At 48.0% G+C, this 27,053-nt stretch overlaps 1 protein-coding gene across 1 annotated transcript in view; it reads right to left on the bottom strand.

The window, feature by feature from the left end:
- Positions 1 to 22,950, bottom strand: part of MINDY4 (MINDY lysine 48 deubiquitinase 4) — a 102,729-nt gene extending 79,779 nt beyond the window's left edge. The window contains exons 1-5 of the mRNA XM_080818148.1: positions 22,798 to 22,950; positions 16,889 to 17,008; positions 12,978 to 13,213; positions 9,435 to 9,681; positions 5,307 to 5,734 (exon numbers count right to left, since the gene is read on the bottom strand). Coding sequence (XP_080674274.1) covers positions 5,307 to 5,734; positions 9,435 to 9,681; positions 12,978 to 13,213; positions 16,889 to 17,008; positions 22,798 to 22,860 — 1,094 coding nt within the window. The 5' untranslated portion in view covers positions 22,861 to 22,950. The remainder of the gene's footprint in view (positions 1 to 5,306; positions 5,735 to 9,434; positions 9,682 to 12,977; positions 13,214 to 16,888; positions 17,009 to 22,797) is intronic.
- Between the last annotated feature and the right edge of the window lie 4,103 nt (positions 22,951 to 27,053).

The raw sequence follows: 27,053 nt of genomic DNA, 5'->3' as shown, positions 1-27,053 counted from the left end.
GGCTCAAGCTGCCTGAGGAGACACACATTTGCTCAGGGGCTCTGGCCCCTCAAGATTGCCGTGGCGGCCACTGCTGTGGGTTGAATCCTCAAGAGAGGCCAACAATTCCTCTCAGTCTCATGACCATGATGACACACCGTGTTTCCAAAGGATGCTGGGCAAACAGTAAGTGCCGGAGCTTGTGTGGCCCATGCACACCTGGAACACGGAAGCTGAAGCCACTTCCTCCGGCAACATCCCCAGTGGGACGAGTTTTGAGCTAATCTGCAGAAAGACCACCATGGCAGTCCTGAGGGATTCTCACAGAAATGACGGGCCAGCATGCCTCCAGAGACGTCTGTAAGTACCACATGTGAAGTCATCCCCACCCAGACCATCGAGTTTCACAAAGGGCCACGTGGGGAGCCACCAGACTTGGGACGCCTAGCTCTGGGTACTGATAAATATAGAACCCCTTTCCCAATCCTTAGTCCCACACCTAGGGTTTCCCCAAGCGCCTGCTCTGGCCTCTGGAATGTGGGTGACGGCAAGGTCTGTAAAGGGGCAGAGGAAGGACCTGCCCGTGACATGGAGCAAAGGCAGGAAGCAGAGCGAGGCAAGGGCTGCCGCCCGCCCCCAGGTCAGGGCCAGAGACCAAGCACGTCCAACTGATCATCACAGAAACCCCACAAGGGCAGCCCTGATGAGCCAGGGATGAATGACAGATGGACCCAAACATCCACAACCCCCCAGTGGGGAACCCAGACAACAAGATTCCCAAGGATCTTCTGAGATCAAAGGACACAGGAAAGAAACAAAGATCAAAGCAGAAGCTCGTCCCCTGGGCAACTGAGTCAGACCCAAGGAGCCTGGAGGCACAGCTATTCGTGCCCCCTGACATCTCAGCAGGTCAGATGGCGAGCTTGCACCCTCTAACCCAGGACACATGCTGCCCACTCCTGCCCCTGCCTGGGCCCCAGCTGGGACTTCCAGGGCCTTCCTTGAGCCCAATGTTGCAAGGCCCAGAGACAGCTCTGCATGGCACCTTCCCTCTGCTCCATTAGGCCTGGGTGATGGGGCAATGCTGCACATTCAAGCCTGCTCAGCTATCACCTCACTGTCTTTTGTCATGCTTTAAAATGACAACATAGGCACACGTCTCCCTCACCTTGAAGATCAGACCCTCCCAGGATCTGATATACACTAGGACTCACATCCCCATTTACTGAACTGAATGACATAAATGGGGAGGGGGTGCAGGTGGGCAGGACTGACGGAGGGAGGCTGGGAAGGGCAGGAAGGTGACTCTGGCCTGGTTTTAAATCAAAGGTGCCCTACAATTATGTAGGACGTGCACTGCACAAAGATGCCCGGGCGAGGGGACAAGAGGCAGTGGAAATCCAACCCATATTCCATCCACCAAGCTGTGAGCCCCGGGACCTGCTTCCACCCAGAACCTTGACAGTTTCCTTAAACTCTCTGGCCTCAGTTTCCTCATCTGCAACATGGGGATAATAAGTGCTGGGAGGAGGCTCATTCCCAACTCCCAGGGTCTTCTGGGAGCTTGGAGGGAGCTCTGCTAGTCCACCCTCCTGCAGGCCTTGACTCTCCTCCCCACTGTGCGCTGCACCCAAAGGCAGGAAGTGGGACTTATCTGACTGGTTAATTTGGGAAAGAAAGAAAGAAAGGGGGGACATGAAGCTCAGCTGCACCCTATTATTCTTGCTGCTTTGCCGGTGATGGGGGGGACAGCCCCTCCCACCATGTGGCCTTGTGAGCTGATCTGCCCTAGGCCTGACATGAGGAGAGGAAGTCTGCGGAGCTCCGGGCCCACTGGGCCTCATGATCATGATTTGCTGTGTCTTCCCTCTTCTCCTTATTGATCACAGAAATGATGTGTGTGTTACTCCAGCCTAACTCATACCCTTTGTTTTACTTGTCAGCTTGTTCAGAATTCAGGAGAAGAATACTTTTTAGCGAGAATACCAAAGAAAGGAAAACCAACAATAATATTCACGCTGATGGATTATAAAGAGCCAATGGGACAACATACACCAGGACTTAGCATAGTGCCCAGCAAACAGAAAGTAAGTGGTGGGCAAAAGCAAAGCCCCCAAAATGTTTGTTGAGTGATCAGGATAAGGGTCAACACTATTAAACATGTGTTAAATACCCCTAATCACACTTTGTCTGGTATTGGAGGGAGGGGCTGTGAATGCACTTTTACTTGCTTCCTGTAAGACAAAGTTCGTACCATTTTTCAAGGGTTTAATAACTGGTCCAAGGCCACAGTGATTCTAAGGGGCAGAATGGGTTTGCCAGGCCAGCTCATCAGGCTAGAGCCCAGGCTCCATACCTCCTAAGAGGCTGTAAACAGTAGGTACTCAATAAATAGCTGGCGACTAAAGCAGAGGGCCCAGAATGACTCTGGAAGTGAGAATCCTAGGCCAGCAAAATGCACAAGCTTGAAGGAAACCTGAAAATCAACTACCCAGAGGCCACACTTTACAGTCAGAGACAACGAGGTCCCAAAACAAATAACTAGCCCGGGGCAAAGTGAGGACTAGAACCCGGGCCTCCTGATACTCCAGCCAATCCCCTTGCTCCCCAACCCACCATCTTCCCTCGATCACCACAGCCCGAGAGTGCTCCCAACCCATTATGTCTGAGGCACTATTCCCTCTCCAGCCCACACAGGTTCTGGCATAGGAGGGCAAAACAACAGCAAACAGATTTTAACTCAGTGTGAGGAAGAATTTTCTAGCAGTCAGAACTATGCAAAACTGCTGTGGGAAGTGGGGAGTTCCCCATTGCTGGAGGTGTTCAAGCAGATGCCAGTCACCATCTAAAGACTGTGGAAAGGATTTCTATTCAGGGACAGAGGTGAAACCATTCATTCATGTATTCACCAGACTCTGGAGCTCACTGCCCAGGTTCACACCCCTGCTCTACCTCTTACTATGTGTATAAATAATACGTAGGCAAGTAGAGCAACTTCTCTGAGTTTTCTCAACTGTAAAATGGGAATTTGAGTGGCATATCCCTCACACGACTTTACGAGAAGTAAAAGAGTGAATCTACTTAAAACACTTAGAAGAATATCTTGCACAAAATAGATCAGTATCAGAAGTGTATTGATCTTGTTAATGCTGTTGGTGGTAGGAGTAATAGTATTAAATAAATATTCATTGAATGCCCTCTATGTACCAAATACTAGTCTAGGAGTAGGGAATATAAAGGTCCCTGCTCTCAGGAAATTTCTTGTCTATTGTGTGGGAGACAAATAATGGATAAGTAAGCAAAATAATTTCACGTGATGATAGGTGCTGTAAGGACAACCAAACAGGCTGGAGATGTGGGGCTGGAGGGGCAGTTGGTCAAAGAAAACCACTCTGAGTCCAGAAATCCTGAGTGACAAGAAACAGTCATGGGATGATGTGGAAGCCAGGCCCTTACAGCAAGGGAACAAGCCAGGTCTCCCTCTTGTGGGAATAAGCTACACGTGCTGGGGAACAGGAAAAAGGCCTATAGAAAGAATAAAGATCTATAAGGAGTTACATCAATGCTAAAACAAAGGAAAAGAACGGGGGCTGGCCCTACCAAGATACTAAGCTACAAGTACAAAGCCAGAGTAATAAAACCTGTAGTTATGTGGTTTTAGTTTTTAAAAAAGGACAGAAGACAATAAATACAACAGAAAGCTCAAAGACAGACCCATGTTGAAATGGGAACTTAGGAAAGAATAAAGGAGGCTTCATAAATCACTGGGGTAAAGAACAGACTGTAGACGGTGCTGGGAAAACCATCTTACTCTATGAAGGAAAAGAGACGCGGATCTTTTCATCCTCACAAATGCAAAAGGAAAATGTAAATGCAGTAATTATTCCCACTAAAAGAAAAATTATCTGATAGGATTAAAAATTCCAAATTTATGCTGCTTATAAGAGATAAGCTTTAAACATATACTGGACCATAAAGAAATCTCAACAAATAGCAAAAGGTTGAAATCATAAGGAGTGTGTAATGGCTGAAGGGAAAACAAGCCGGGACTCAAAAGCAGAAACCAGAAAAACACGGGTCTAAATAACCTGCGCGGCAAAAGAAGAAATCACAACAGGGCTTAGAAAATATTTAAACTAAACTGTATGAATGTGTGACATGCGAACGTATGGGATACAAACGAAGCATTGCTCAGAAGGAAATCTGTGGCCATAAGAGGGATTACAAAAAAAGACTGAGGGGAGGTGGGGGGGTGCAGGAGAAATGGGTGAACTGGGGTGTGTGTGTGTGTGTGTGTGTGTGTGTGTGTGTGTGTTTTCGGTTTGAATAAATTATAATTTTCTTAAAAAGAGGGAAGGATCCTGGCAAACCCCGCAGGATTTTGGCTGGAACCCTGAAGTAAAAGGCTACAGGATGGTTAAAAGTAAAATCATGGAAAAAGACATCCCATAGATACACTATAATCAAAGGAAGGCCGGGGTCACTCTACCTAAATAGACACGAAGGCTGGAAGCATTACTAGAGATAAAGAGAGGTTGCATAATGGTAGAAAAGTCTATCCACCCCAAAGAGATAAAACTTCTGCATGTATGTGCATCAGATGGCGTAGCCATGAGATGTGTTCGGCAGAGTAGGCCCAGCTCCCTAACGTCACAAAGGGAGTTCATGGACTCTATCTACTTAGCTTGCGGTGTACCACCGCTGCCCAAGTGCCTAACTCTTCAAGAGATAGAGAAAAGGTGTGCTCTGCTAGCATATCCCAGACACTACAATCTCACAAGGCTATTGCAAGAAAGGAAATTCGCCAGCCAATCTCCTTCACGAATTTAGAGACCATTGTATTTACATACAAACCCTTACACAAAAATATGAATAAATGGAATCAAACAATATATAAAAAGATAATATATTATACCCAAGTAAGATTTACTCCAGGAAAGTAAGGTTGGTTTACCATTGAAAAATCAATCAATTTAGGAATCATCAAGATCTATTGTGAAAGCACAGAAGAAGGATGGGGGAGGGGGAATGCTCCAGAAGAGATTTGTGAGCAACGATGCGTCACCCCATCTGGGGCGGGGCCCCCCAGAGGATACGCCTCTCCCACCACACCGGACTGGCCATGTTGCTGCAGGCCAGTCTGGGAACCATCTGCTAAAGCCTTCTTGCCTTTAGGAAACCTTCCCTAAAGCTTCCTGTGTAGGTGCGCTCTGGGCTACTGGCTCCCTCGTGGAGGGACCATACCTACCTTCTCCACTTCACAGGCTTGTTCTGAGAGGCTGAGAGCCACCAGGGACAAGGCTATCACCTCAGCACAGTGTGCTCACCTGAGGGGCAGGGGCTGGCTCCCCTGCCTGGTGAATGTTCTTTCCAGCCTCTCCTGGGTTGGCCTGGCACTCCCACCTGGCAAGGAGAACTTCAAGGGCGTCCCGTCGGCCTCTGGGCCACTGTCCACAGCCGGGCTATCCTCCTCGAGATCTCGCCACCTGCTGCTCCCCCTCCGCAGCAGCCCTTTGCCAGACAAGTGAGGGGGGCTGCTGGGCGTGGTTCTCCACTTTTCTGAGGTCAGCTCACTGAGCGGGCCCAGGGGGCTTCTGGAAATGGAGCCAGCGCTGGAAGCCGGGCCCTCCTGAGCCGTGGGACAGGCTGGGGCACAGGCAGAGAGCTCAGGCACTTTCCGGCTCTCTTCCTCGGAGGCCTGCTTCGTGCTGCTCAAGGCCGGGGACCGCCTCAGGGCGCGTCTGCGGAGGGCATCCTGAAAGGGGCGAGCACAAGGGCAGTAAGGATCCCCTTCAAGGGAGGTGGGGAAATACTCCAGCCCCTATAAGCATTTGCCCACGGTGCTCCCTCCCCCAGGACATCGTTCTCATCCATCCCCAGCTTCTCTTAAAATTCTACCTATGGTCTGGGGAGGTACTCACAGGCTCCCAGCTCTGTAACACTTTCTGGGCTCCACCTGCATGAGCCCAGGAGCACGCTCAGCCCTTCTCCCACACCCCTTACAGAGAGCATGTCCCAGCAGCCAGTGAAGCTGTAGCCCCAGGCTCAGGCCTACCTTCTAATTCCCACACCACCACACAGCCACGTCTCCTGTGCCAAGTTACTAGTTTCTCTGTCCCTCCCTGCCTCACCTGTAATGTAACCAGCCCACGATCCACTATCTGTAATTTCTGAAACCTCCCAAAACAAGTTTCTTTTGGAATCCTGTGCCGATTTCTTTTTAACTGTCATGAGGTTGCTCACAGTCCTTTCTTAAGTGTGTCTATTCATACCTTAAGTTGCAGAAATGATGACATTTTTCTTACAGGGTGCTACCCCAAACCCGATCACAGACATTAGGTGGTATGTGGCTTGTGCACGGGGTTGTTTTTCTGATAATGAAGAAATTCTGAATCCCAAAACACATTTGGCCCCAAGGTTGGATGAGGGCTTGGAGACCTGTAGCATCTATCTTGCACAAGATGATGGCATTAACACAGAGGCCAGTAGAAGGGACTGGCACAGAGCCAGACCCATCAGGGTAGCCACCCACCCTGATGTACCGGCCACCACTCTATGGCCTCTCCCCAGTTCCCGCTCACACAGGGCCTTAACCCCTCCTGCTAATGGACCAGGAATGGCAGAGGCCAGTCTTCATTCATCTCTGGTGCCTGCCGAGCATCCAGCTCAGTGACTTACCCTGAGTAAGTACTCAAGGCTTGCTTAGTGTTTGAAATGAAGGAATTCCAAAGGAGTCAACTGAAATGTCCTCTCTTACTATCAATGATTAACTGATAAAATGGGAACTCAAGTTGTTTACCAACCTAGGGTCAGGAATGGAGGTAAAGGGGACAAAAATAGACCTTTGAGGCTTTTCCTGGGTTTAAATTTTGGGATCTCTCAGCATTTCCAGAAATAATCCTGAACCAAATGGTAAAGCCCAAGCTGGAATAGAAACAGCTAATTCCGTAGTATTCTTGCCTAGTGGAAATTACTAGGCACTACAAACCTCCCAAAGCCACCAGGGCCTCCCCTGCCACACAGTGAAGAAAATATTAGTCACCATTCCCAAGGAGACCTAAACTTCTGGGCCAAATGCAGGGAACCTAGCCTCTTACTCATTCTTTAAAAGGGCAGAGCTGATCTAGTAGGAAAAAAAAAAAATGATGAAATACCTAGCAAAGCTTGCTTTTTTTTCTTGAGCAAACAAGTAAGTACGGCCAAGGTACTCAAAGACCCACAAAACACTTTCTAGAAAACCTGGGGAAATTCTACGACAATCTACCCTATCTTTCAATGTCCTTCACAGGATTCGGATACCCCAGGGGAAAAACACACCTCCCAAGGCAATCATTCCTCCTTCTAGAAGTTTGGGACAAACTCCAAGTCATCTGCCTCACACCTCAGTTGTAAAGGGAGTCTCAACTACACAGACGTGATTGACTGGATATCTTTGTAGGACAGGATCTGGCATTCATCTGGTCCACCAGTTCGCAAAGTGTAGTCCGCTGGTCTTAAGGGTCCCCAGATCCCTTTAGGGATCTCAAACCTATTTTCTTCATAGTAATAGGACATGATTTGCCTTTTTCACTGTGTTGATATTTGCAGCAATGATGCAAATGAACTGGTGGGAAAAACTGCTGGCCTGTAGCACAAATCAAGACAGTGGGACCAAACTTTCCTAGTTAGTGCTGGAGGTATTAAAAAAAAAAAATTAGTAAAATGCTAATTTCACCTAAGAATATCCATGCTGGGGTGCCTGGGTGGCTCAGTCAGTTAAGGGCCTGACTCTTGATTTCAGCTCGGGTCATGGTCTCAGGGGTGTGAGGTTGGTTCCGAGCTGCTCTCCTTCTCTCTGCCCCTCCTCCCCCATGCTCTCCCTCCCCCGCCCCAAATAAATAAATAAAATCTTAAAAAAAAAAAAAAAAGACTGTCCATGCTGAAGCATAAAAAGTATTAATTATATTCAACCTCAACCCTACGGTACACATCTCTTTAATATTCTATGAAGCAAAATGGGAGGTATATGCAAGGACTCTGCCCATGGCCAAGAAGGACAGCGGTCTCAAGGAAAAGCACTTGCACAGCCATGCGAGTTGTGAATTGAACTTGCTCGTTTTTTCCGTGGAACAACCGACAAACTGACTGTGGTTATTCAGACACAGGTATTCCGCAGGCATTTTCCTGAAAATAAGTTGAGCCTGTCACTTCAAGGGAAACAACTGATGGACTGTCAGTGATAAAATACAATTAATTGTCAGGTTTAAAAATTAAAATCTGGGGAGACTTGCCTCAGCCACTGGGAGCCGATGGCTTCTCAACACCTGAAAACTTTTCTGATGAGTGCATGGTAACATCAAGAAATGTGACTTTTGGGGCGCCTGGGTGGCTCAGTGGGTTAAAGCCTCTGCCTTTGGCTCAGGTCATGATCTCAGGGTCCTGGAATTGAGCCCCGCATCGGGCTCTCTGCGCAGCAGGGAGCCTGCTTCCCTTCCTTTCTCTCTGCCTGCCTCTCTGCCTACTTGTGATCTCTGTCAAATAAATAAAATCTTTAAAAAAATAAAAAAAAGAAATGTGACTTTTTATGATGTGGGTTTATTGGTTAATAGTGAAAGGTCAACATTCAGAAGATGGCAGTAACATAGATAACTCAGTAAACCAGTGGTTTCCAAATGACCAAAACCACCCCCACAAGATGGAGGCAGGGGCAGGGAGACAGTGGGCTTCTTTCTGTCCTGACTCCAAGTGAGCTGGGAGAGCAGTGCTGCCCTCCAGTTGTGGCCCACACCTGGCCATGCAGCGTGGAAGAGGAGGACACACGTAACCTACGCAGGTTTGCACAGGGTCTCTTACTGGACTAATACCACAAAAATTTGAAATTTGAAATTTGGATTTCCTCTGTTTTTCTGTTTCTTTGTGGTTTTACAAACTCTTTTTACATTCATTCTCTCATTTGGTTCAGTTCCCCCATCTGATGGAACCCTCCCGGAACCCCTCCTTAAGGAATAGTATGAAACAATGATGGGACATTATTAAACTTTCTCTTTAAAGCAAAGCAAATGAAACCATAAAGATTAGGATTTCTTTTTCCCCTTTAACTACTATGTTCTAAAAAATAAGGAAGATTTTTAAAAATACTAAAAATAAAAAAGATGTTCTCTACACTTGGATGGCTTGCCCTGACTCCTGAATGGCAAAGAGAAAACTGGTAGATGTGTTCTCACTCAGCAAAGGAAGATAAAACCACAGCACCCACCTCACTGACCTGCTGGGTAAACTGAGAGCAGAAAGGAGATGAGGTTCCCACAGGGAGCTGACAGTACAACCAGAGAAAACAGAGGCGGGTGTTCCTCCCATCCCAACACACAGATCGCCCCTTCTTGGACAGTCTTGTGCGGTACCCTCAAATAAATCCCTTAAGCCCTGCTGGGTTTTCACTTTCCACTCTCACCATAGCAGTGAGAGCAGCAATCTACCTGCGGGGAACTGGCGATGGGCCCGGCCATCATGCCTCGGACGATCAGGCCAGACTTCGGCCTGATCTTCTCACCCATCCTCTTCGTGTCCAAGGAAGGCTCTGATGACTGAAGCTTGTCCATCTTCTCCCATGCAGGGGCCACGGCAGGGCTTTCACCTGGGATAGCCTGAGTGGGCTTACTTTTGTGGGGAGGCCTTTTGGATGATACAAAATTAACAAGTAAATCCCCATCAAGATTATCATGCCTGCAAAAAAGGGATATTTCCATTAAAACAGAGTCCCCAATAGCTAACAGTGATAATAAATCCCCCATTCAACAGGCACTCATAGCAAGCCCATTCATAAATCTGCAAAGATTCTAACCAGGCAGTGCCTTATCATTAAAAGTAAAAATCAGGGGCGCCTGGCTGGCTCAGTGGTTAAAGCCTCTGTCTTCAGCTCAGGTCATGATCTCAGGGTCCTGGGATCGAGCCCCGCATCAGGCTCTCTGCTTGGCAGGGAGCCCACTCCACCACTCCTCTGCCTGCCTCTCTGCGTACTTGTGATCTTTGCCTGTCAACTAAATAAATAAAATATTTAAAAAAAAAAAAAAAAGTAAAGAACAGAAAATACTTTATTTCAGGGCAAGTCTGACCTATAAAATAAGACCAGGAAGCAAGAAACAAAATCAGAATTGATGACCCATGAGAGCATTCCTGAAATATCTTTAAATATTTAATATCCTCAAATACAAAGAGCATCTATGTCCCAGACCCAAGTGATTACAGAAAACCATAGCCTTTCAGTACAGTCCTGAGCTACGTGGAGACAAGCCTTACTACACATTGACATTAGTAGATGAAGATGTGTGGCAAACTTGATGTTCCCCAACTATTTGGCTAAGGTTCAGTTAAGTTGAGCATGCCGAAGGCTTCTCTTCTTGGGTTGCTTGGCATTGAAAGAGAGTAAGAGAGAGAGAGATTATGTGTGCGCGTGCATGTGTGTGTGTGTGTGTGTGTGTGTGCGCGCGCGCGCGCGCGCGCGCGTAGGGGGAAGACAGAGAGAGAACAAAAGATGACAAGATACAGTGAGACAAGCAAGGAGAAATGACAAGAAGGAAAAAGAGAGCAAGAGACCCAGATAAAGAGGACTGGTAATTACCTATGATCTGCGATGGACTGGCAAGAGCCCAGTACTACTCTGACACAGGCTGGCGGGTTTTCTACCATCAGACTCTGGCCTAAAGAGGCATCGACGGCTGCTCTGTGCCAAGCTGCTGATTACCAAGCACTGGGTCACCCATGAGAGAAGCAGTCACGTGTGTGCCATGATGGGGGCATAGTCAGTGGAGGAAGGGGCCACAACCAACGTGGGGAAATCCAGGACTTGCAGAGAAGGCGGCACTGAGTCTGAAGGAATTAGTGGGCAGGAGATAACCAGAATGCCCCAGGCATTAGCACAGAGCCCTGTAAAAGCAGGCCAGGCCCAGGTGAGCGACGCAGCTGATGAAGGAAAGAGCTTTGCAGGTTATCCTTAGGAGTTTCTATTTTACCCTGAAGCCCTGGGAAGGGTCTGAAGGCCTTTCCATGGGGAAGCAGCATAGCCAGACTTGTTTGTGGGAAGCAGCCACTATCTTAGGTGGAGGGGGGACCGGAGCAGGTGACCAGAGGCCTGGAAAGCAAGGGAGAGCCCATGGGAGCTAGCCCGGGCAAGAGGGGAGGGTATGGAACTGACGCACTGCTCCCAGGGCAGAGAAAGCAGGAAAGGGTCTAGTGTCATTAAGGACTCACAGAGGCAAAAATGATAGAGCAGAAGAGGTCAAGGGTAACACCCAAGTCTGTAGCTTGGGCAACTGGGTGGAATTCGGGAGCCTCCACTACTTCTTCTCCTGGTTCTTTATCACCTCAGAAATATTCATTTTTCCCAGCCAGGCAGTACGTGCCTTTGAAGGAAGAACCATCTTCTTCCACACCACCCTGATTCACCTTCACATCTTAAGCCCTGAGTTAATGTTTTTAATGGTGCTCATCCTTCGGCAGCTCGAAGCCCAGACCCTACACCCTGACTACCCCCATGAAAGAAAAGGCTTCTCAACAGAGCTGGAAGGAGACACCCAGCCCCAGGGAATTAGAATCGCGAGTGACTGCAGGCAGCATATTAAGGTTGTAATTTAACATAACTGCTTTCCGAATAATGGAGGTTCAATCAAGAACAGCAATTCATTTTCTTCCTATGAGTTTCAAAAGGCCTTATTTTTCAGATGTTTCCATGTCTACCGCATTGCTTTTAGAATTCCATACCCGTTTTTTTAAGAAAATGCAAACAGAGCAAGTCCCTGATGCTGACAAATGTTAAACATTTGAATCATAAGCATCCTCCTCCATTCCCAAGGCCTCCAGAGGAAAGGAACAGTGCTCCTCAACAGGGAATCTGAAAGCATACAATGTGGGGGCTGAATAATGACTCCCCGAAGACATCCAGATCCCAGGACCTGGGAATGTTCCCTTATGTGGAAAGGGACTTTGCACATGTGTTAAGGTTTTGGGATGGGGAGATGACCCTCGATCATCTGGGGGGCAGGCATTAGAGTCACAAGTCTCCCTGTCACAAGGAGGCAGGAGGTCAGAGTCAGGAGTAGGAGATGCCATGATGGAAACAGACGCTGGAGGGATGTTCTCTGAAGACGGAGAAAGCAGCCACAAGCCAAGGAATGTAGGTGACTGTGAGAAGCCAAAGAAGGAAAGGAAACAGATTCTCCCCCAAAAGTCTCTAGAAGGAATAAGCCCTACTGACACCTTGCTGTCAACCCAGTGGGACTGAAAGACAACTGGAAGATAATAAATTTGTATTGCTTTAAGACACGGTGATGCTTAAATTTTATATGTCAGCTTTGCTAGACTACGTTGCCTAGTTGTTTGGTCGAATACTAGCCTACATGCTTCCCTGAAGGTATTCTTTAGATATGATTAACAGCTACAATCAGTTGACTTCACATAAAGAAGTTCACCGTAGGTAATATGAGTGCTTTATGCAATCAGAGGAAGGCCTTAAGAGCAACAACTGAGGTTTCCCAGAGAACTCTGCTTCAAGGCTATAACACAGAATACTGCCTGAGTTTCCCGCATGCCAGCTTTGAGACTTGCCAGCTCCTACAATCATGTGAGCCAATTCCTTAAAATAAATCCCTTTATAGGGGTGCCTGCCTGGGAGGCTCAGTCAGTTAAGCATCTGACTCTTGATTTCAGCTCAGGTCTTGATCTCAGGGTCGTGAGATCGAGCCGCATGTTGAGCTTCACACTGGGCATAGAGCCTACTTACAAAAATAATAAAGTTAAAAAAAATTAATAAATCTCTATATAGGAAATATAAATCCAAAAAGATATATGTGTATAAATACATATAATACTTGCATATATATATTTACATGTATTCACACACATACACACTTCTTATCGGTTCTGTTTTCCTGGAAAACCCTGACAGTTCCAGCCACTCAGTTTATAGGCACTGGTCACAGCAGCAACAGGAAACTAATCCACCCTGTAAACAGAAGAAGAGCTACCTGGCTTTGCTGGTTTCTGACAGTGATGTTCTCCATGTCGCATCTTCGTCCGCAAGGTCATATATATTGACCAGCGTGGCCTCTGGGCATCTTGATGATAATCTGTTATTTTTCTTTGGAATTGGGAGTGCAGGGATTGGTGCTTCTTGAGTGAAATCGTTAGTAGTATTTCCAAAGTGATCCAGAAAATATCTGGTAATGAGTTCAAGGTTTGTTTTTAGAGGATTGTTCTTGGCCTATCGTTGGAAGAAAACAAAAATCATTAACCATGTATACAGATTCACAGGGAGGGTGGAAAAGATGGCTAGTCCAATTCTTTGACATACTTTATCAGCTTCTCATTCATCCGTACATTTTTCAGCAAATGTCCTGTGTTACAACAGAGATGAAGACAAAAATCTCTACTCTGAAAGAACTAACATCCAATGCATGAGCCAGGAGATTTAATGAACAACTGTAACAAAATATGACATGAATAGAAAAATAACCAAGCAAATTTCCTCTTGGTTTTTCTCCTAGGAATAACTTTAGAAAATATACATCCATTCATTTAAAAAAAGTAAAATAAATCTTTAGGGATCATTAACTGTGCAAGATAATAAACATTTGGGACCTAAGTATTCTCTTAGGCTGTGTACTCTGCATTTAACACTGGACACTGGGGACTGCAGGGACAGTGCTGCAGAAGGTTATTGCAAAGAACATAGGGAGGCCATTAGGACTGACTCAATCTACACCCGAATCTCAAAAAAAAAAGAAACTTTTTAGTATTTGGCTTTAGAAATAAATGACATCAGGGGCACCTGGAGGGTTCAGTCAGTTAAGCGTGACTCTTGATTTCAGATCAAATCATGATCTTAGGGTCATGAGACGAGCCCCAAGTCAGGCGCCATGCTGAGTGTGAAGTCTACTTAGGATTCTCTCTCTCCTCCCTCTGCCCTTGCCCCCTCCACTTGTACTCATGCACTCTCTCCTTCTCTCTCTAAAAAAAAAAAAAGAAAGAAAGAAATGACATCAGGTTTTCCCAACCCTGACTATGCCAAATATCACCTTTGGAGGTTTTTAAATATATATATTCCCAGGCCCTACTATGTCTTATTAAGCCAGAATTGCAAAGATCAGAGTTCTGATTTCTCTTAAAATTCCTCTAAGTAATTTGGACAAACATAGATGTCCAAGCAGCAATCCACAGGCTGACCTTAGGCCATGTAACTGTGTCAGTCCCCAGCCCACTTGCTCAGGAACACCAAGCTGCTGGGAAGTGTGGTCAGATGTGAAGCATTTGGTGAGTCTGCAGTCAGAGCAGTAAAAGGCCTGACAAAGGACCTGGCGCAGAGAGGACCCTCAGGCACATCCAGGCCTTCCCCTCTCTACCCCTGATCTGTGCAGCAGAACTCGGCCACCAACACCCACAGCCAGATGGGTTCCGACCAACAGCAACAGATTTATCAGGCAGTCAAAATCAGGGGACAGCTTTATTTTTTTACTATGGGACCCAAAAAAAAAACCTATTTTGTCTAAGTCTAAATGAAACTCACGAGGAAAAGAGTCAGGGGAGAGATGTTAATGCAATTTATTTCAACCTTCTTGCTTTTTTTTTTTTCAATACGAGAGATTTATAGCCCTAGATGACCTGAATTATACTTTATGGCTTTTCATAACACTCTGCTCAGAACAGTCACAAGCCCTTATATGAATCTGGACATCCTTTTTCAAAACCTCAGTTTTACACAGGCATTTTTATATATCGTATCCTTAACAGGGAAAAACAATTTACTGGAATTAACATTAAATTACAGGGCTTTCCTAGAATCAGACTAGCTTTGCGTGAATGTCAAAATCATTATGTAATAGATAGATTAATAAATCTATTTTTCTGTAATATATAAGGTCAACTCATTATCTAATAACTACTAAAAACTACTGTATAAATTAAATAATCAGGGCACTTAACAAGACTTAACGAAAAACCCTTCAGTATCTTCAGATAATTACTACCTTAGGGAGACTATATTAGAGTGGAGAAGTCAAAGTCACTTGAATGGCAAAGATGATTCCAGGAAATTAGGTAAAGTTGCATTCACATAAAATCCCCACTGTACCAGCATGCTTAATTGATTTTCTTGTTACCTGTCTAACTTACTATGGAAAAAAAAATCTTTCTAAAATGTACAGTCCACACTCCTGCCTTACATACAATGCAGCAAAAAATGAGATGGGTTGGATGGCTGCTGCCTGGGTCTATAGGACTCCAGCTGGACACTTGGAGGAGGTGGAGGGGCCCTGGTGTCACCCCTGGACCAAGGATGACAGGCATCGATCTGATGTCTTTACTGACCTGATGCTAGGACTGCACCTGGCTGCCACTGCCTTTTTCTCATCAAAGTGGGGCAGAGGAACTTCCAGCAACCTGAATGTTCCCCTAGGTTCATGGCATCCTTCATTTTATTGAGGGGAACTCAGCCTGAGCTCCCCCCTGGTCTAGGACGTGCATGAGAGTGGTTTTCTGAGGTTCCTCCAGGTGTCTCAGAAACAGCCTTGGAGGGCACGGGAGGGTGGAATGTCACCCACCCCCCATTCCAACCCAAGCTGCTAAGATTTCAATTGAGTAAAGCGTTACAATTACAGGAGGCTTGACCACCATTACTACAGTAGGACTGAGAATCAGAAGGTCTGGTTCTAGCCTTCCCCCTCCCCTGTAACTCACTGTGAGACCTTGACAAGCCCCTTTTCTCTGGCTCACAGCTCCCCCAGGTGGGGGCCCCCATTCTATGGATAGTTTAAAAGCTGCTTAGACCAGTCCTCTGGGGCTGCCCCAAAGGCCAAGAAGGCAAGTCTTCTTCACCCCCAATTCAACCATGGGGCTTCCCTTCTTTGTTTTCCATATTTGGACTCCAGGAAATATCATCTTACTGCCTCTTTAAAAAATTATGATAAATGCTGAACTATAAGAACATGAGGTTCTTTCTAACCCTGATGCTATGCCCTACCACAAGGCAACCTCTGCCGGAGAGCCCATTCTTCGATCAAATTAGAAGATTCTGTCTTCATAGCAGAAGAAAACAATGAGGCCAGAATTGAAGCTTCAGTCAGTCAGTCAGGCAGCCAATTGTATCATCCACAAACACATAGAGATTATTTACTATTATTACTATGTCCTCGGGCAACACATGAAGTATGAGGATACAAGAGTGAACCAAGAGATGCCAATCTCTGGCCTCCTGCTGCATCCAAGGTAGTGAGTGGGGAGGCAGGTGCTAATTAAACAACCACACACACATCCTCTATTATAAATGTGCAAGAGCACCACAGAGAAGAACCACAGGATGCTGTGGAAGCGTATAACTGGGTGAGGGGAGCGCAGGAGGGGGTGGGGGAGGGGGATGGATCAGGGAAGCCCCACCCTCACCCCCCAACCATTTGCTATCTCAACTCCAATGCCCCAGGCTTAGCTGAACCCAAGCCCCATTTCTGCCTAAATTAAATGTCACAGTAGACTTAAAAATAAGCTATTACTCAGAATTGGAGAAGGAAAATCTTACACAGGCCGGGAATGGAAAATTTTAGTAGAACCGAATACTATACTCTTAAGTACAGTCTGACTAAAAACAGCCTCCTAGGGGAGGAGGGAGCACAGGGAATAACCATTAAGGGCCCAGGTTCAAAGGGAGCTTTGCAGCCACACATGCAAAATACGCTCTTGGGGCGCGGGGGGGCCTGGGGCCCGACTGAGCCTGGAAACCTAGCTCACACTTGGGATTTGTCAGAACTTGGCTGGGCCTGTTTCTCCTTGGCCGCAGGCATGGCGAGCCTCCTGCCACCCATCTCCGACAGCCTGGCAGGGTCCACAGGGGCTCTGACGTTGCCAAGCTCCGTTCCAGAACATTACACCACACCTTCAAAGCACGTACCTTGTTCTCCTTGTAGAGAAATTCAAGATGCAAAACCTTGCGGAGATCATTTCTGCTGTTTATGCTGAGGTCAGAGCGTGGGCGTTCCTGGTCCATGGTCACACATGTCTTCTTTAAGCCCTGTGGGAAGAAATCTGAATCATTATTTTCATTTTAAATCAAAACCTTCCAGTCTCTGATGGGTGTTATAAACAAAAGACTGTTGGTGTCCTTATGATCATTCCTACCCTGCCTATCCTGCCTTCCTTGCAAGGATCTTGCAAGGACCAAAAACTGACTTAATTTATTTTTATACAACCTTTACACTTGACGTCTTCATAATTATTATTCTGAATCTTAGAAGAACTCCATGGGCTGAGCTGAGGTTGCAGTTGCTGACCCATTTTACAGAAAAGGAAAGTGAGGTTCGGGTCACTGACTGATCCAAGGCTGGATCCCTGGGTTTGACACTAGATTTGGAGCCACGGAATATGAAGCTTTAAAAATAAACTGAAGGCAGGGGCGTCTGGGTGGCTCAGTGGATTAAGCCGCTGCCTTCGGCTCAGGTCATGGTCTCAGGGTCCTGGGATGGAGCCCCACATCTGCCTCAGCATCCCTGCTCAGCGGAGAGCCTGCTTCCCCCTCTCTCTCTGCCTGACTCTCTGCCTACTTGTAATCTCTCTCTCTGTCAAGTAAATAAATAAAATCTTTAAAAATAAATAAATAAATAAATAAACGAAGGCAAAAAATGAGCAAAAGGCCAATAATGATTCCTTTCTTTTCTCAGGTGAGAGCAAGGGTTGATCTGCCCGGGTAACACAGGAGAAGCCCATAGCAGGGGGTCCTGACCATCCCAGCCTGTGAGTCAGCAACGCCAGGACTGAGGCTCACTGGAAGCACGTGGTAAACGTCTGCTGAGTTCCCAGGGAGGCCATTGCCAACATCCAGTCCTAACCGTCCAGAAGGCCCAACTGAGACACACTCTGGCAAAGGTGAGAGCTATTCTCCCTGTGAGCCTGGCTTCTCTGTTCGAAAAATAACCACAGATGCAGCTCCCTGCCCACCTCGCTGGGCCAGGGTGATCACCAAACACGGAGGAGGAAGAGACAGCTCACGAACAGCTCAGCCTGCCATTAAGGGAGCCCCTGGCTCTTCGTGGATCAGTACCCTCACAGCTGCCAGGCCTTAACTTCTCCCCCAAGCTTTGTGTTCACAATCTCACAGAGGCTCCCACTGACGGGAGAACAGGACAAAACCTGCTGCTTGCCATGAAGTGAGGGAAGAAGAATTTGTGAAGAAAGAGGTATGAACACAACCCAGAACCAAAGGGAATAAAAAGGAAGTGTTGAGGAGGGGGATCAGAAAGAAATGGGTGTGCATGTTGGGGGAAAGGCAGGGGCATGGTTGGGTGCTCTAGGGAGAATGAACTGGAAGTGGGGGGTCATAGCAAGCACCCCTGTTTCATATGGGTTTCCCCATGGCTTTCCTGCCAATCAGAAACCACGCTGTTGGACAACACCTTACATCTGTCACCAGTTCAGATCTTGCCAAGCTCGTCTTGGCACACTTCACAAACTCCCTGGAACTGCGGTGCACACCGACATGTGAGAACTACTGGGGTAGTGGAGGAGGATGCCCTCAGGAAGCAGCCAGTCCTCAGTTCCACCCAGTCCACTTAATCTTCATCATTCAACAAACATTTCCTAGGCACCCACTATATGGTGGGCTGTTCTAAATGCAAGAGATACCGAGAGAATAAGACACACCTCACTCCTTCACAGAGCTGACATTCTGTTGGGGAAGCAGGAAAGGTTTCACAATTAGGTGACATTAAAGAAGAGACGTGAGGGCAGTAGGAAAGCAAGCGATAAAGACACCTGGGGGAAGTGTGTTCTCGACAAGGAACCGCAAGGGCAAAAGCCATGTGGCAGTCACAGGAGGCCGGTGCAGCTATAGCTGCATGACCAGGGGCAGGAAATAAGGTCAGAGAGGCTGCCCAGATCCTGGAAAGGAAAGGCCTTGTTGACTTTTGTGAAATGGTGGGGTGGAAGCCAGGTTTAAAAAGTAGTATGAACTGACTTGTGTTTGTAAAGAATCACTAGCTGCTAGGCTGGGAACAGGTTTTCGGAGGTAAGGGATTAAGCAGAAACTAGTTAAGATGCTATTGAACAACTCATATGAGAGATGGAGTGGCTTGGACTAAGTGGTGGCAGCAGAAGTAGAAAGAAGTGGCTACATGCTCTGTGTGCTCTGCTGGTAAAGCCAACAGATGTATCAATGGCCTGGATGTGGGGTATACACGAAGGGAAAAAGCCAGGAATGATCACAAAGGTTTTGGCCCAAGCAACTAGAAAGATGGTGATACTGCCTACCAAAATGGGAAACTTACAAGGTATAGAGGGAATCAGGAATTGGATTTTGGATGTGTTGAGATATTTATTGGATGTCCAAGAGGAAATGTAAACTCAGCTGTTGGAAAGAATGTAAGAGTTCTGGGAGAAACCTGGGCCAGAGATAGGCATTTGGGAACTGTCATCACATTGATGGCCCTGGAATCCAGTAGAGTAGCAGAGGCACCTGCAAAATGGCAAGTGAAGAAGGGAAGAGAAGACTGAGTCTTGAAGTCCCCCAACACACACAGCTCCAGGAAATGAGGGGGACCAGTGAAGAACCAGAGAGGTTAGAGGAGGCAATGCAGAAAGTGGTCTCCAGAAGCCAAGCGGAATGAGCTTCCGGGAAGCGGGACACAATCAGCTGTGTCAAACACATGGTTAGACCAAGAAGTGTGAGGACTGAAAGTTAAAGGTCATTGACACACTTGACAAGAGTTAGTTCTGTGAATTGGTGGGGACAGAAGCTGGATTAGAGTGGGTCTGAGCAAGCAGGAAGAAGGATTAGAATCAGAGCACACCCAGCTCTTTCATGGGATTTGTCTGTAAGAGGGAGAAGAAAAATTGGCTGGAGAGACTTGGGGGTCAAGATGGGATTCTGCAGGAGCGACAGGAGAGAAGAGAAAATGTATGTGCAACAGAGAGAGAGAACTGCAGCAGTGCCCTCACGCAGGCAAGTGGGGACAGATACTCGGGGAGGGGGTGGCTTTCCCAGGAGTATGGAGAATTCACTCGCACGAGCAGAGAGGGACGCAGAGTGAGGGTCTGGGCCCAAAAGGGTTTACAAATGTGGTGCTGCAGCCTGTCGGGAGCTTTCTCCATGAAATGAGAATGGGGAAGGAGCTGTGCAGTTGGAGGTGAAGGCAGGTGTGACACGGCCATCCCAGAGCGGAGAGAGGGAACAAGCTGGAGAGCTATAAGCCTCAGGGGACTGACCACATGGTGGTGTGTTTATCTCCAGCCCTGTTCAGGATTTCAGGGCAGGTGTGGCGGGGGTGGCAAGGTGAATTTGAAAACTCAGGGTGGGGGGAGCATGAGGAAAAAAGAGAAGGGCAAGGGAGGTGAGCATGTTGTTGAGGGTGTGATTATAACGATGGGTGGGTAAGAAGCAGGGAGAGATCACAACAGAGCCAGGTGCCTGGGAGCAATTGGCAGGAACTGTGGAATGCAGATGTGAGTGAGACTGAAGACCAGTTTATGACAGCCGGGCTGCTAAGGGAGGTGAGCTGCCAGTGAGGATGACAGATTACACAGATTCCGGAAAGGGTGTGGTGCTGGCAGCAATAGGCCTGGGACATGACCACTTGGAATGGGTGGCAGAGGTAGGATGGGGTCAAGTTGCTGCAGGAAGGGGAGGCTGGGGCACGAGGAGTCACCTTGGAGGACCCTGACACTGCAGGACTTTAGCATGACTCTCCCTGAGGGCAGACCATGCTTGGATGGGGGCCAGCATAGCTGGGTGTGATGTAGGGTAGAGGGCAGAGGACGTGGTAGGGGAAGGTGAGGCCAGAGGCCCAGCCTGCAGCAGGGTCATAGAGTGCCTTGAGGCCTGGGTGAGGCCTTCCCTTGGATTTCATTCTGGTTGTAGTAAAGAGCCCATGGAAGGTTTTGAGGAGAGGAGTGACAAGCTCTCCCTTGCTCACCCTGGGCAAGTTTCTTAGCCCCCTAGTCTCATGCTCATCTCGCAGGAAAGGGAGTAAGAATTCCTGTCTTTCAGGACTGTTACGAGGATCTGAGAAAACGAACAGGCCACTAGAAGGTACCTCACACCATGATGGGAACTCTCCAGGTTATACCTACCTTGTGCCAAGCCCTGAAGGGGGTACATGGTCTCAGCACTGGAGCAGAAGGTGACAAGGACAACAGCTGAACTGGACTGCAGTCCCAGCTCTCTACAACTTTCTGAGTGACTGTGGGCAACTCCTTTGTCAGGTCAGAGCTTCAGTGTGTCTGGATGAAAAATGGGAGGGAGAGGAGGCCCTATGAGCCACACACTGCCAAGACTCCACCCGGATCAGGTGTCAGCTCTGTGGACTGTTCTAGTGGGCAAGACGGGCAGACATATAAAGTGTAACGTGAGCACCAAAGAGCAAGTCACAGACGAGCTAAGTCAGGTATTCCGACTGGAGTTATCCAAAAAGACCACCTGGAGGAAACAGACTTGGGGTGGGCCATGGGTGGAACCGGGGAAAGCATGTGGGAGAAGCTGGAACCCACACTGGGGTGGTACACTGGGGTCAAGATATGGGGGAGCCTTAGAGAGCAGGTAAGGACTGTGGATTTCATTTGAACTCAAGGAAGGCAAGGCATGAGGAAAGCTGAGAGTTTTGATTGGTGGTCCAGACTTGGTGACAAAAGGTCAACTAGCCATAAAACAGAGCAGATACAATGAAGCCACAGCGCATTTAAACATTTTTAAATTAAAAAAAAAAAAAAAGCTTTTAAAAAGCAAAAAAAGACACTTTCAAAACAGATGCAGATGAGAGATGGGGGGGTGAAGACAACACTGAATACAGGTACCTACATATGTGCATATGCTTGGGGACTGCCCATATATTCTTATTAATCCCCATCATAAATCTGCAAAGGGTGGGTCTTAACAGTCCTGTTTTACAGAAAAGGAAACTGAGGCAGTGAGTTACTGATCCAAGCTCTCATTGCTAACCAGTTGCCGGTATTTGAACTGCCCCACCTGATTCCAAAGCCCTTCCAGTTTTCCGTTCAAAAAACGATTTTCTTTGTATGTTTAACCCAGACAGCTGCCCATGGCCCCTGCTCAACATGACACCGTGAGTGCCAAGCCCTCGGTCACTCTGCACAGATTGAGCTAGAATATGGAATAGTTGCTGTCCCTACACTGTCTTAGGGGGAAACCTCCAACGACCTCTTTCCCACGATGTCCCCACCTCCACTGCAGACGGCTTGCAAAGGACCTCCCCAACTTTTGAGCACTCCGAAAACTCTCCCGGTGCAACACAACGGAAGTTTAAAGGAACCAAGGCTGCAACCTCGAGCTCCCCACTGCCGAGGGGCACGACTGAAGGGTTCGACTATCGGGAACGTGTTTTGGCCCCTTGGGTTCCCTCTGGGGGACCTTCTTTCCCGGTAGGGTGGAGGTGGTGGAACGGGCAACGGGACCGAACTGCCAGGCCTGCGCGCTGCGCTCCCGGCCGGCCGCGACAAGACGACCATGGTTTAAGAGGTGGGGAGGAAGCCGTCCCGGGCCACCGCCCCCACCCCGTGCCGTTCCCCGTGCGGGTCCCCGTGCCGCTTCCTCCGCCGGAGGGGCAGGAGGCCAGTTCTGGAAGGCGGCCGCAGGCCGGCGTGGCCAGTGGGCGCTGCGCGGGGCTGCGATGACTCCTGGGAAATGTAGTTTCGGCAGGCCCGGGAAAGTGGCGCTCCCGTCGGGTATCCCCGGGGCAGGGGGGCGGCAGGGGGGGAACTCTCCCTCCCCGAAGGCGTGGAGCTGGCCGGGGTACCCCTAGACTGCGCCCTCACCCTGGGGCAGCGGCCCCGAGCGGTGGAGGCGGCGCGACCTACCTTTCTGCTAAGGAACTCCCTGACCAGGGAGGCGGCCACCTCCTCCACGAAGAGGCTGTCCATGCCGCCGGCTCTGCCCACGAGGCCGCGCCGCCGCAGCCCAGGCCCCAGGTCCGTTGGGGCCAGTATGGCCGCGTTGCCGTGGTGACGGTGTTACCGGAGCCGGGAGAGCTCCTCCCCTTCCTCGGAGCCCGCCGGCTGGGAGGGCGGGGAGAAGGGGAGGAGCGTCCTTCAAACTGGCTTTGGAGCCCAAGGCCTCCCAGGGCCCTGGCGTGGGCTCCCAGCTCTGTCCTGGCTCTGTCATGGCTCTGGCCTGCCCTCTGGGTGGCCTAAAACCAGCCACTGCTCCACGCTCAGTCGTGATTGCCCAAAATGGGAAATGCGGAGAATGCCTGACTCCCTGTTCCTGGAGAAGTAAATGCACAGTGAAGTGGCCCAGAGAGGGCCACCCACAGCACCACAGCTGGCTCCTGGGCTCGGGACCTTGGCTGGCCTGGACTGCGTGGGGCAAGGAGGCCCAGTACTCTGTGAACTCGGTGCTGAAATAAAAGGACCAGTCTTTCACCCACTTAGTGCCTGCTGTCGCATAATGAGACCGCTAGTAAGTGAGCACCAAGCATTTTATACAGGTGTCATCGAAATAAGGACCCAATCATTATATCTACAATTTACAAAGAAAAATGTGCTTTCTGAGGGCCATAAAATGGAGCTGCTAAACAAAGCAGAGCTACAGAGCATGACCCCAGGCCCCATCAAATGGAATTTTTCCATGCCACAGACTAACATAAAACCAGCATTAGCCAAGAAGAGTATTAGCCTCACAGTGATCAGCTGTAATTTCTTCACCTACTCAGAGATTCAAGAGACTACTTACTTACAGAGCTTAGCAATGGAATTGAGTGGAAAAGTTAATTCCCAAAAGACTGCATACAGCATATTTTTGTGTAAATGTGAAACAACTTAAACCAGAAAATCATAATTTGTGGGGATATAATGCTTCAGTAAAGCCTTTTGTAAAAAGAGCAAGGGAATGAAGACCACATGACTCAGAACAGTGGTTGCTTCCAGAGGGGGAGGAAGGGGCACAGGGTGAGGGAGAACCACATGGGTACATTTAAGTAATTGTCAACGTTTGGGGTGTTATTAGGGCATTTGTTTCTTAAGCATTTGTTATAGTGTTTCTATTAATTCGTTAGTTTAATAAAAGATGACCTTGTGGGGACCAATGTTGAGAAGATGTCATGAACCAAGGCAGATGATTAATTAATTCTATGCCCCAGAGGTCCAGAGGAAGGGAAGGAGGAAAGCGGAATGTAGGGACACTTTAGATGACTTTGTCTCATAACACTGAAAGCGTTCCATGATGTGTGTGTGCACACATACATGGGCATGGGTAAAGTTCTACACATCACTATACAGCAGTGGTTCTAGGCATCTGAGTCTCTGAGCTCCTGAATTTGTGCGGGTCTGACCACAAGAGTTTATGGGGTCCCTGGCTTCCGCCTGGTGCCCAGTGGGGCTCTGGCAGCAGGGTCCAACAGGCGCAATACGGGACTTGGAACAGGCCTGTGTTGTGAGGATTGAGTTCATGGGCTGCTTCCTCTGAGATGCTCCAGGATAGAGACTAACTGAATGGATCCCCCTCCAACCTCAAGTTCCTTGAGAGCAGGACAGGACTGGGCATTTACCTGGGACAGAGGGCTCCAGAGAACAGAGGTGGGAGCATGGATCTGACCAGGTACAACATGTCTGGACCAGCTGTTTTGGAAGGACATTGTGAAAGTCCTAACAATGTGACCCTCAGTCCTTCCGAGGCATCTGGCCACCATTCCCAGAGGTCAGGACAAGGAATCTATTCCAGGTTGCTCTTGGCAACATGAAAGAGCGGTTCCTTTATATGCTCTCCACACAGCCCCACTTCATTGGCCACCTCCCAATCTCTACTTCACATGGCCACCAACATGAGACTGGTGATAGAAGCAAGACCAAGCCTCAGCCAGGCCCTAGCAACATGAAGTGGGACAGCCGCAGTCCTGGTGAGATTTGGCCTTCCACTCTGCTCAAAGCACACAAGACCTCCTGGATGCCAGGGGTGATCAGTCTTGCTGACTGTGCAGGTCTGTGCAGGAGGGCCATCTGGAGAGGAATGGTAGAAGGAAGGGAGGAAGGAAGGAAGGAAGGAAGGAAGGAAGGAAGGAAGGAAGGAAAGAAAGAAGGAAGGAGAAAGGAAGGAGGGGGAGGGGAAGGAAGGGAGAGAGGAAGGAAGGAAGGGAAGGAAGGAAATTAGTTCCTCCTCACATTTGAATGTCAACTAGTAAATGAAGAATGATGTAATTAGCAAATCACCATTTGACAACCAGCATAATAATAATTCATTCAGACAAGAATCATCAATGAATGCTAAAACTAGTGGGTGAAAGCGGAACAGGACATTTATGTAATCTCAAAGTAACTTTCTGTAAGACATTTGTGAATTACAAGGTGAAAAACTGTCACTCTCCAGTAAAGCAAGTTGGCCAACATGACATTAACCAAGTGGTCAGAGTCACCATCATCAGCAATGGGACAGATTAACATCACGTCCCTCCTCGTGCCCTGAAAGAGACATTACCCCAGAAGAGATATGCCTGCCAAAATGATAACAATAAGAAGAACAACAACATGCCTTAAAATCAAAATTTTTTGTCTCTCATGGAAGTCCAGGGCTCATACAGAGCTACACATTATTAGGTTCTGTTTCTTTTTCTTTTTCTTTCTTTTTTTTTTTTTTTAAGTTTTATTTATTTTTTCAACAGAGAGAGATCACAGGTAGGCAGAGAGGCAGACAGAGAGAGAGAGGAGGAAGCAGGCTCCCTGCTAAGGAGAGAGCCCAATGCGGGGCTTGATCCTAGGACCCTGGGATCATGACCTGAGCCAAAGGCAGAGGCTTTAACCCTCTGAGCCACCCAGGGGCCCCCTCTGTTTCTTTTTCTATTCCTTCTCCCTGACGTGTGGCCTTGACCTTAGAGCCCAAGATGCCAGCATCCATGTTTGAGGTAGCAGGATGGAGTAAAGGATGAAGAATAAAAAGCAAATAGTTCGTGTGTACCCCATTTTAGAAAAGGTTCTAGAAGCTGGCACAGAATACTCTGCATATATCCCTTTGTCAGAACTCACTTGCTTGGTCACACCTAGCTGCAAAGGAGGGTGGGAAATGTAGTCTTTGATTGGCAGCCATGTGCCCAGCTAAAAAATTCTATTACTATGAAAGGAATGATGGGTACAATGGACACAGGAGGTCAACTAACAATCTTTGGCACACTGATGTCATTTTGTTTCAAAATGGCCTATTTCTACACCCTTGGTCCTTTTTTTTTTTAAGATTTTATTTATTTATTTGACAGACAGAGATCACAAGTAGGCAGAGAGGCAGGCAGAGAGAAAGGAGGAAGCAGGCTCCCCGCTGAGCAGAGAGCCCGATGTGGGGCTCGATCCCAGGACCCTGGGATCATGACCTGAGCCAAAGGCAGAGGCTTTAACCCACTGAGCCACCCAGGCACCCCACTTGGTCCTTTCTATTTGGATCTCAAATCATGGTACCCTTTCCACCTCAAATACTTACTGTACACACAACACACACACCCAATCGTGTGCCTGGATGTGCCTGTTGCTCAGACCCCATATCCTGCAGACCTGGATCCCCAAACACGCCTGGGCCAGTCATGCTTCCTTGCCTGTGCATGACTTCAAATCTCCACACCATTTCCTATTAGGAGAGACAGTAGCCTACAGGAACTCTCCCATAGCCTCTATGCTAACATTTGAGCTGATTTAAACTGAGATAACCAGAATGTCCAAATTTTGTTCCTTCCTTCCTAGATAAGCAAATTAAAATGCCTGTGGTAAACAATTGTTTCTCTTGACCTTGGGCTTTTTCAGAGCTCTGGGGGGAAAAAAGGGATATTCCGGGTTTTTGAAGTTTGCATGGAGTAGCAAGATGGCAGGACTGGTCAGTGCTTCTGATGGAGCCTGAGGATCACCACTCACCCAGAATGCACTAGGGCAAGAAAGGTCCACGTTTAAGGGCAAAAATGGCAACAGCCACCAATCTCTCATCATTGTGTCTTTGCTTCCTGGTCCCCAACTCCACCCACCACCTCCAGCTCCACCCCCACAATCACGTGGGGTATTACGGTCTTGGGGTGGGAGGAGATTGGGAAGTTGATATGCTTTTGGAACCTGCAGAGTCTTTGTGGAAGCTTTTCTCCAAGTCGGCA

This window comes from Martes martes (genome assembly GCF_963455335.1).
Source record: "Martes martes genome assembly, chromosome: 11".
Taxonomy (NCBI): Eukaryota; Metazoa; Chordata; class Mammalia; order Carnivora; family Mustelidae; genus Martes; species Martes martes.
The sequence above is the reverse complement of the archived record's forward strand: the minus strand, read 5'-3'. Positions and strand labels throughout refer to the sequence as shown.